Source organism: Limulus polyphemus, unplaced genomic scaffold (genome assembly GCF_000517525.1).
Source record: "Limulus polyphemus unplaced genomic scaffold, Limulus_polyphemus-2.1.2 Scaffold233, whole genome shotgun sequence".
Classification (NCBI taxonomy): domain Eukaryota; kingdom Metazoa; phylum Arthropoda; class Merostomata; order Xiphosura; family Limulidae; genus Limulus; species Limulus polyphemus.
The window spans coordinates 798,794-810,613 of record NW_013665843.1 but is presented as its reverse complement, the minus strand read 5'-3'; the positions used below and the strand labels follow the sequence as shown (position 1 = coordinate 810,613).

Sequence of the window (11,820 nt, the reverse complement as noted above, 5' to 3'; positions counted from 1 at the left end):
GATAAATTATTAACATCTTAAGAAAATTTACTATTTATACAGCCACAAACAAGATGCTAGAGACAGGGAAGAATAAAGACAGAAGATAAAGATGAGCAGGTACAGCTTCACAAAATTGGATTTTTTTGTTAATGTTTTAAAACTATAGGCTTTCAGTCCATGATAGGCTCTTGAAAGTGATGTATTAATTACTAAGTGGATTGTATAGTGCTCGTGTTGTCGAGTACTGGGGTGTGTTAGTGTCTATTACTGTGTCCAAATCCAAGGATCATACCAGAATATAAACCAGAGGAGCACTCAGTAAAGCACATAGTTCTGCCATGCAGTATTAATCATATTTGGCTCTCAAAACATTTAAAAATGTGTCTATATGTCTGTCATTATCAATGGACACAGACCATTTTTGGCAGGACAATGAGTAATAATATTATACATATGTCCACCAAGTTTCATTAAAGCAAAAATAGTGTGAAAAATTGGTCCCCATGTTAACAGATAGGGATTTTTTAGATTTTCGTGACCTTGACATTCCAAAAAGTAAACACTTCTAAGTTGGGTCATAGTCCAAATGTATACCAACTTTTGTTCAAATCCATTCAGGGGTTTTCGAGAAATCTTGCTGACAAAAACACATACACAGGGATGAAAATATAACCTCTGTGCACCTTCAGTGGTAGAGGTAATAATATGAGTACTTTTTGGAAATGTTTTACTTAGTAGTAGTTTTTATTTAATGTAACAAGCAATGTAATGTTAGAACAAAATGAAAAACTTGACACTTTAGTGGGGTAATAATGCAATGCAATATCACTGTCAGTAACAAACACATTTTAATACAGGAAGTATCCTGTATGTATAATTATAATTTATCACTTACTTAAGTTTAAGTATAATCTGGTGATCTCATGAATGGACAAAGTTTACATAAGCCTGGAAATGTTTTTTGTAACATGATCAATTGATAAATATATGGTTACATTAATTCAAAGATTTCAAATGACAACTATCATGGAGACTGTTTTATGAATGCAATAAAATTTGTAAGATCAAAATTATGTATTTAATGGGAACAGCCTATTTCTAACTAGGAATTTGTTAGGGGCTCTTAGGCTGTTGTAAAATGACCCTTTGTGACCTAGTTTTAGTAAGATGAGACAAAGCTTTATCCAGAGTCCTTAGACTCTATTTAGGTAAGAACCTAAACTTTACACAATCTATTATGGCTGCCTTCATACACTATGATAATTGATGTTAAAGAAAAGGATCAATGTAGAAAAAACATTATTTATGCATAAAATGTACATAAAGACATATTAAATGCACCAGAATTAACCTGTATGGAATTTTTTTGCACTAATGATAATTTATTTTTTTCCATCTATGTCCTAGAAGCATCACTGAATCACACAAGATTCACTGACTTTAGCCAGTTTTTGTCTATAAAATAAAATTCCCTGAACTTCTCTAGGATGGGAATGCAAAATATAAAATTCACTGACTTCTACCAGTTTCCATAACACATGGGAACCATGTGAATGTACACACAACTACATATTAATTTTTTTCATATTTTAAATTAAAAATTAAATATTCACAACTAGGTTTAACAAATATACTTAGTTACACTGTTAATACTATTACAATGACAACTACTTCATAACATGCAGCTTTTTCAATACCACCACTTAAGCATGAAGATGGCTGCAGTAAAGCAGTCAAAACTTCCCAATGCAAAAAACGAAACAACTGTTAACATAAAGTAATCCTGTAGTTACGTATTTTACTGCAATAGCAATTTATGTTTGAAAACTTCTTTTTATATCCACATAAGGAAATAGTTCTCTCCATTCTTGAATATTTTGGTGGTCCAGTTGATTGCAAAATGACACATCAAACATTTTCAGCTTTTTACAGTTAATTAAAACTCTGAAAAACAAACAAACAATGTCTGGTTATCTTTCTCTCTCTCTTTATATATAAAAAATAAATAAATAGTTCTAAAGCTATCAAATACATTAATTGTATATAGGTGATTTTTTAATCAGCACTGTAAAACAATAATGATGAAATTAATATAAATCAAAAACATTATAAAGAGACTCAAAAATCAAATTAATTTTTCTATTACCAGTCCTTGTTGTCATTATTATGATATAAAACTGTTTAGTGTAGATAGTATTAGTTAAAAAAATTCATGTTCCCTTGAGACTAAATCAGTTGGTTTACTGTTTGATGTCTCATACTGACAAGAAATATACAGCATAATTTTAGCTTCATCACCACAGTAAGCCTAACACTATTGTACATTTGTGATTAGAACACTATCTTAATAAAGTTATGTTTAATTTAGGTATTATTACACAATTAATTTTTTATAATATTTGAAACATTTTTTATTTCTCAATTGGATTCTGAATTTTCTTATAAAGGTCTATGAGTTAAATGACATACCAAAAATTATTGTGAAAGATTGATATTTGTTCTTGAGTGATTATGTTTAAAATGGCTAAAAGACTTGTCACAGCTATAAAATATATTAAGTTCATTCTTCCATAACTATTATAGAATATATCTTTAGTAAGGTACTTTTTTCTAACTTTTCATGCAAGTCTTCTGCATGAGGTAATGACATTCTTGTTAACTAGATACCGAAAGGTAGTAAACATGTCTTAATCCCTTTAATTAAGTACAGCTTGCATGTTGTAACAGCTAAAAACTTGTATCACTTTGACCCTGTGTACGTGTCCACTCCCTGGAGTAGAATGAGCCCATTTCAAGGGGTGACACAGGTACTTGTACAAATTAGTACATGTTAGGGTTTTTCCTCCCATATTTGTTTGAATAGTTGTTGACATGTGCAGCTTCAAATTATGGGATACTACTTTGAATTATTTCTCTAATTGGAAAGCACTTTATATCATAATTCCTTTTGTCTTTGTCATGTGCAGGTGTGTGTAGAAAGCCTATCATCCCAGCAGCCAGAAAGAAACACAGGAAAGTTGTAAGCTGGCCAGTCAGTAAACTACATAATACTTTATTGTGAATAAAAACTGTAATTGTTTTTCATTTGCTGTCATGTTCTATTTATTTTATACAATACATTTCCTAAATCTGGGATTTGCAGATACTATAAATTTATCTTTTGGATATCAGTATACCTGAAAACCACAGAATTGATAAAAAGTAACATTTTGGTGCCCTGATCAAAGGATTTGTGATTGTGGAATTTATTTTGAACATGCTACTTTTCCCATTGACCTTCTGAGATCATGTAGAACTTATGGCAGAGAAGATGAACTCCAGTTGAAGTTAGGATTCTATATGAGAATCCCATCAGGACTAAGAGATGCACCTTCCTAAAATATGAGATTTTGCCATCAATGGTGGTGAGAGCTTTGTCTTAATTCTTGCTTTGTCCTCAGGACAGAGAAGGTAGGGGACATTCAGACTGCTGTTAAATAACCTCTAATGATTACTTTTCATAGTTTGAAGCATAGGATAGCAGAGAAGTGTCATAATGGCATCGAGCAGCCTGAACATGCTAAGGCTTACTAGGGTGGTCTTTATGGGACACCAGGTTGCTTGTTAAGAAATCCAGAATGCTTTGAGACCACATCAGCAGTTGAAGTCAATGTGTACTATAATGATGGTGCATCATGTTATTACAATTATGTGCAATGACATGCATCGTTTCATTCTGCACAAGACTTCACCTGAGGACACACATTCGTAAAGATGTAGGTATTCCTGACCCTTGGAAGAAGCAAGGACCTACCTCAAATGTGCACAGCAGTAGAGAAGCTAACAGCAGGTACTTGAACCATAATTTAATTATGGTGGTGATGAAAAACTGGCAAACCACCAGAGTTTAAGAAGATAACATAATTAGTTAATCACACAAAATGTAATCTTGACAAATGTTTATATCTGAATAAGTCATTTTTGCTTATTTCTATCTGTGATTACTTTTACTTTTGTGCCTATTTGTAACATTTACTGCTATGTTACTTGTATTCTGTTTTCTTTATTTAATTCTGTTCTAATACCTCAATGCATCTATTGAAAACAATGTCTCACAATTATGTATGAATTGGTACCATCTTTAGTGTATATCACTGATGATTGGATATATACGTGTGTCTCAAAATATCTGAACGTTAAATATGTTATCAACTGTAGTCTTAGTTTTCCATTGAAAATTCATAATTCTGCCAAAAAATTAAGTATCCAGAATTGGATGATGTGGGTAATGTTCCTTCAAGATCTCCAAGTTCATGCATTTCAAGAAATTCTCATCAGAAAAAGGGTATTTGGAAATGACTGTATGACAAATTTGACATGTAAACGAAAAACCAGTTCCTACTCATCTAACATTCAGTTCATCACAAATATGTCAATAACAAATATCACATATCATGACTGCACTGGTTTTGTAATAATAATACTTTATTATTCAATTACAATTGATAAATGTTCACAGATTCTGAATATATAAAATGTAGTGATGGTTTTGTTATCTTATTTAAAAATATTTTTAAAAGTTCACTGGTTAATAAAACATAAAACATGTAAATATGAATGAATATATGAAAAACAAGTATACTAATGAGACAAATTATTTCATATTTTAATGGCAGTGTTAACCATCTGATGAGCAGATAAGAACACTATTCTAGATTATACTCATGTTTTGAAAAAATAAATTTTTTAATTTTTGCACATGAATTTTGGACTATCTATGGTCTGAATCAGGGTTAGTCTAACCAGTATTGGCTCCAAAAACAAGAATAATGCTTGTTTAGATCACTGTTTTGTAACACTCATAACAGGGTTAATAGATAGTTAAATAAATGAATAAATGATTTAATTACTTAAGTAAGTTGTTATTGAAAATCAGATCTAGCACCATTATTTCACTATGCTGAAGCTTGAGCTCATAATTAGATTTCATTTCCCTCACTTATTTGTCACTGGTGATTAATTTTGGCTCCCAGTTTAATAATAATTGTAACAAAAAATTAAAGCTTCATCAATAACACTATAAAAAGCTCATTATGCTTAACAATGTTAAAATATATGATTCCTAATTTATTCCTAATTATTTTGTTTTTTACAGATTTTTTGTGTAATATTATTTCTGTGGTCTCTGACAAACTGTCTAAATGTAGTGAACTTCTTTTTGTATATCTTATAAACATTTGAGTTAATATTGCTTTACGCTACTTTTTAGATGTATTAAAAGCTACATCACATCTGATGCTGTAAAACTACTTCCTTTTTTGTCAGGTTTATCATGAGATGTGTCTATAGTGAACTTCTGGATAAACATTTGATAGCAACTAATTAATTTGCACTGGGTAATTAATTGTTAGAGTCATTAATTAATTACATTCAACTAATTGCTTATTCTCGTGAGAATCAGATAGTTGGAATAATCAAAAGTAGTATTAATCAGAAACAGTCATTTTGATTAACTGATAATATTCATAACATTAACTGATTTAATCTTAATTTTGATTAGTTTTTACTTTATTTTACTTAATACTGATCAATGCTCCTAGTAATTGATTGATAAAGTTAATCACCCAGGTCTACAGTTAATCCTAACAACTTAGAAAGATGCTATACAATGATTGGCTGAGGAATCTCCTCATTAGCACAACATTCCCTGGATCTTCATGTAACTTATCTCCAGCAAAATAAATTTTCCTTTTGTAGACCTTAAGGAATTAGTTTTCAGAATATTATTTTTTATTTCTCACAATAAATAACTTTTAACTAAACTTCTGGAGAAAAGGTATATTATAAAAATAATATCTAACATAAGGGTTGTATACAGGGATCCACTCAGACATTCTGCCAAAACAGTTAATGCCAATGCAGTATGACAAATTTAACTTTCAATTATAGGTAGGCTGGTAATTTCACAATTTGTATAAAATATACAAAAGTTATCCAAGAATGTGTCACTTGAATATACTGTTGTTTTTCACAAGTAAAATAAAAGCTTTAGATTTTTAGTAAAACCTTTCCTGTGATCCTGAGTAAATTTGCTTTAAGTGACTTACTGAACATTAAAAATGCATTGAAACTAGTACATTACAGAATAACTTTAAAGGATTTTATCTGAATATCTATAAAATACTTTTCCAAACAAACTCACAATACAAGATAAATAAATTAAAATCCATATCAACTATGTCAAAATAAAGCAGATATGTATATGGTCAATTTTCTGAACATACTATATATATATATATATATTCCCTGTAATAGTCTACATAGACAACAAGTTCGAGATGTATGTAAGTAGTGAAGAACAATTCTATACTTATCACTACAGATATCACTTTTGAAAATTATGACAATATAATTAGTAAACTGTTATGAATAGAATGAAGAAACAAACTTGATTAGTTTGATATCCTATTACTGTTTCTTATAGTTAGACAAAACAAGATCTTACCTAAAAGCAGCATCTGTACTGACTTCTCTTGTTCCTAGAATGTCTAGCTGCTCAAGTTCTGAGCTATGAGAGGCTATAGCATTCAAATCATTGTCAGAAACTGTACTGAAATAAAAGAAAGAAAAATATGTTATTTTTTTTCTGTTAAAACTAAAATAACATTGTGAGAAAGGACATGCAAAACCAAATTAACTTCTGCAGATATTTTTATTCACATAAATCTGATAATCAAAGAATATTTCTTAACTGCAACAATACCTGATTAATAACTAATTAGGATGTTTGCTTGTGATTACAATAAAACTTCAATTATCTCATGGGATAAGCCAACACAGACTCACAGGATTTAAGTTAATAAGTAATTTCTATTTCAAACCAAGTTTATTTTTTTTTGTAACTAGTAAGAATAAAATAATTAACATCTTTTACCTATTCTGTTGTGTTATTAGATATATTCTAAATTACAGTGTGCAATAAAGATCAGTGTCTCTGAGTAAAGAACACTCTTGTACTTGGCTCACTCAGATATGACTGAATAACAGGAGGAAACTTATTTAAAAGAACAAAAAAAAACACTTCCCTAGGAATTCAAGAGTTATTATGTTTGAACTGACCTACATATACATGTAAACAGCAGGCAAACATGAATAAATAACATTAATATCAACAGAAAATACTTTTTAGCAATATCAGAAACTTAGCTATCTTTGGACAAAAATATTTGTTATAAGGTACAGTCGTTCAAGAGGAAAAAACAAAGTACTGAATAAGACAGTCCAATATGAAGACTTAAGATGACATCCATAATGACTGAATGCATTTCAACCTGTTATTGAAAAAAAAAGCAGTAAATTTATAATCGATGTACTTGAGTGATAGAGTTAACACAGACTGCTAAAATATTTACATGAAGATATAACTTGCAAATTTTGTTGGATTAAAAAAAGAAAATCAATATTCATTTTCATTATCCTTAGCTAACCCTGACAAAATATAGCAAATCACCAAGATAAGAGAGAGAGAAAGAATCCTTTTACAGAATTACAATGCCCATGAGCATATTAAAACTAGACTTGTTAGATAATACTTAATTACAATCATTCCAAATGTTTAAACAAAGGCTTCATGAAGAGGAGTCCAAGTTAGAAAAACTGCAAAAAAAAAGGAAGAAAAAGGAAATGGATGAACTACAGTGAACTTTGTAAACACAATAAAGATATCATCTAACAGCTAGTGTTTGTGTGTTCCATTATTTCTTTATTGGTATTTTCATTAACAGTACTGGTCAGAATGTTTAAATTATCTAATTTTTTTTTTACTTTCCAATTTTATTTTTATTATTATAATTTCATTATAAAGTTTTCTTTGCACTGTTAGCTTAATATGTGTATTTAGGACTAACCTTGATGATCACAGAGACTAGTTACTATACCATCACAATACTGTAATACCATTAGTGGTCAATTCACCAACTACAGTCAGCATCATATAAAAATAAATATGGGCTAAATTTAGTGAAACATGAACTTTCCACTATTATGTATCACAACCTAATTCATATTCTATGCTGATTAAGAGCACAATTCCTTCACTGCACATGTGCAAGTCATGTAGTTTCACATTCTTATGTATAAATGCTACTTAAATATTGCACTTACACACACATAAGCAATACCAAATTTCACTTAAGTTCTCAAAAAGCAGGGATTGCAAGGTCCTTTCAGTTTATAGGTGGGTTAGACACCAAATGGATCATTTTCAGTCCTGCTAACTGAAATGTTGTACACATTACATCAAATAACTGTTCAAATGATGTTTTTATTGAGTATTACACAGTCTGCTCCTCAGAAATTCCACCACTACATAGCGCAGAAAATTATCACAAGACATCATACAAACATCTCATCATCAAATACTGCTTGATAACTCAGAAAGTAAGGGTCACAAAACCCTCTCAACTTAGATTTCAAAATCCTAGTAATACTCTCCAGTTGTACAAACTGTTTGGTGTACTAAGCATCACATGTACTATCAACTTTTCTATCTGTATAGTAATCAAGCAGCTATTATCCAATGACTGTCTGTGAAATACTGCTTGATAGTTTGGAATGTAAGGAAAGCTACTTCCTTTCTGTGGTTAATCTACTGATTAATCTGCCATCCTTACTGATCATCTGGCAATTAATCCCAACCATATTGATCGAGAGGTTATCATTTGTGTCTTAGCTAATCATGTCAGCTTTGTCACAGTTTCTCATATGAATTCTCTTGAATAAGAAGTTAAGTACTTCTTGCATATTCCTTCTCATCAACTGAATCAAAATTATATATAACAGTACTCTTGCTATCAACTGACTCCATAGCCTCAACCTCTGTTTCCTGAGCATGTTTGGCAACAAACCAGACAATTTCTGATCTATCACTCAATACATCACCATCATGAATGGTAAGTTCGATTTAAATTTACAAACATTGCAAGCACCTGCTTGATAGACTGTATTACCTTTTCACCCAAACCATCAGACTGGAGGTGATTTTCTAAAATGCATGTTATCAACACACTCAACATTTTGCACAACTCAGAAAATAACTAGCTTTTAAAACTAGGATCTTTATCAATGTGGATTTCTTCTGGTACTCTGAATAATACCATCTGTTGTTCAGACTACACATCAGCTACAGACTGTGATAACATATCGACCAATGGATAAGTTTCTGCTCATTTGGTTAAGTAATAGATAATGACTAGCACATACCAGATATATTCAGGTCTCTAACTACACTCTGTGGAACTTTAACTCTACTTGGCAAGTTCTTTCTCTGGGTAGCACACACTATATAATTATTAACCAGTTATGAGGGTAACAAATCATTCTGTTGCCCAAGGGAGTGAGAATGGCCAACATATATTTCCTGAAGTCAAAGGCTGAGGGAAACAGGTGATGGTCACTCTTATTTCCTTGGACAACAATTATCTGTTGCCTGAAATCACCAGTCAATATTTTTTTTTACTCTAACCATTTCTACTGTTTACAGTTTTACTAAAATCTGATTAATTAGTGCTGTCACATAGTATATTTAGCCCACATTCCTTAGCCTACTGTAAATCTTAAAGTTTAACATTTCATTGAAGATTTTGATCTCATTATAAAACTCATTAATAAATCAGTAAGATTTAGTAACTGTATAATTTTCAAAATATAACAGTCCATCGTCATGTGATCAGACCAATAAACATATAAAGTATGCATCTGTCTAACTTCAACAAAAAATTCATCTAGAATGCAGGTGAGATTTCCAACATTGTTTGTAAATTAGGCTAAATGAATCAGCATGTTTTTCACTGTGCTGCAAAAAATTGCCATCTGCAAAGTTCTGCTGCCTAAATGACTCTGCAATTCTTCACCTGTGAGTAAATGAAATCTTATGCCATAAAATATGTCCACATTCGTTTTATGGATTTGAACAAACTATTTGTAATTAGGCTATGATTAATCAGTGTGTTGCAAAAACTTTTGTATGCAAATTTCTTCTATGACATCATACATACATGGAAACAGCCTTAAGAACCAAGTAATACTGATGTAATTAGTTGCCCAGCTTTCAAGGCAACATTAAAAAGTTTTTCATAAAACATGATGTATTCTTGGCCAACTATGGTTTTTACACTATTGTTCAATGTCTCAATGCAAATTTAGCCAGAAGAGTTGCTTTTTTATGTTAGCATATGTCCATGTAACATCTGGTGACTTCTAGTCCTTGCATTAAGGAAAGTCTGAAGTATATCCTGCCCAAGAGCTGTGAGGACCACACACAAGCTATAGCACTGATTGAGAACCACACCTCAGTGATTTATAACACTCCTGCACTCATAACTGCTCATGAAAATGCTATAGGTTACATGTGCCCACACTTTGTTCCTCAATCTCTTGCAGTTGCACTTCACCTTGTTGCATGGCAAGTAGTACCAAAGCTAGATCTGGGTCCCTTAACCACTCTCCCTGGAACTCTTGAAATATTTCTTGTGACATACATTTTCTAGTGGAATCATTACATACTGTACAGTTTGATGTCCCTATTGATGCAATGGCCTTCATTCCCATATGATTTTCAGGTTTAGAATGTCCAACAAACATTCAAATTATCACTGTTTGGAGAAACAATCCATTGGCATTTTGGTTTTGCAGGTTTTGTTGATGATGCATAACACAGTTGTACTTTTGCATCTTTGTGATCGAACGTGTAATCATCCCTTCTAAACTTCTTTAAGTTTCTAAGCCATTTTATTTATGCAAGGTCCACACAAATGGTGATCTTTCTACCATATACATAGCATTGGTAGTGTGTGGCACAATACTACATCTGCATCCAGTTCTTTCTTTATCATGCAGTATCTGCATTCATGAATCATATCAATATGTTTAGTGCACACAGTTACACATTTTAAATGTCCTGTATCTGGGAGAGTATTCCTAAATCCACTATCACTACTATCACAATCCAGCAGGAATGGACAATCTTGACTTGGGTATGCTAATGCTAGAGCTTCTACTAATGCACATTTCAGTGATTGAAATTCATGGTCACACTTAAGTGTCATCACAAAGAAATCTGCTGCAGAGAAAGGTGGAAAAGACCTAGCTATTCAATGGATTAGCTAGAGTGGAGTGATTAAATTTCTTGTAAATACCAAGTATTATGACATTGATGAAACAGGTTCTCTTCACTATTAGCACAAGTTACAGCGATCAGACTTTTAAATATTACAGTGAAATATAAAATGAAGCATTAGCATTAAGTGTATACAATTAGTCTCCGAGGAAAACTCTTGCCTTTTCTACTCTGTGATATATGGAATGTGAACCAACTTTTTCTAGCTACACTGTACATCTGTGTTGCAATAGAAAGAGCCAATGAACTACTAATTTTACCCCTTCTTTTACTAAAAAAATATATATCTTTATTTAAGTATTTTCAGGCGTAACTTTTCATTCGTTTTCATACAAGTTATGCATGTAGTTAGTTAATGTCTTTGTCAATAGGATGTATAAAGGATGTCAACTTGCAAAATCTACTAGTTTAGACATAGATTACATACCACAATGATTCTTCAGTAAGGCTTATACAAGTGGCCTTGTTCTTCTGTTAACCCATCTAGAGTAAGGTCATACAAATTTGTAAAGGTAATATGAATTGGCTCTTATCACAAATCCACATCTAGATCATATATATATATATATATATATATATATATATATAGACATATTATAGTCTAGTAGTTAGGTAGTGTCACTATTACTTAGTAAGTATTCTTCGTCCTAACTAACTTACTTACCTAGATACTAGTAATAACT

At 31.3% G+C, this 11,820-nt stretch overlaps 1 protein-coding gene across 1 annotated transcript in view; it reads right to left on the bottom strand.

Annotated features, from left to right (window-relative positions):
* Positions 1 to 534: 534 nt before the first annotated feature.
* Positions 535 to 11,820, bottom strand: part of LOC106478620 (F-box/LRR-repeat protein 4-like) — a 142,110-nt gene continuing 130,824 nt past the window's right edge. Inside the window, 2 exon segments of the mRNA XM_022382246.1 lie at positions 535 to 1,926; positions 6,467 to 6,571. Coding sequence (XP_022237954.1) covers positions 1,797 to 1,926; positions 6,467 to 6,571 — 235 coding nt within the window. The 3' untranslated portion in view covers positions 535 to 1,796.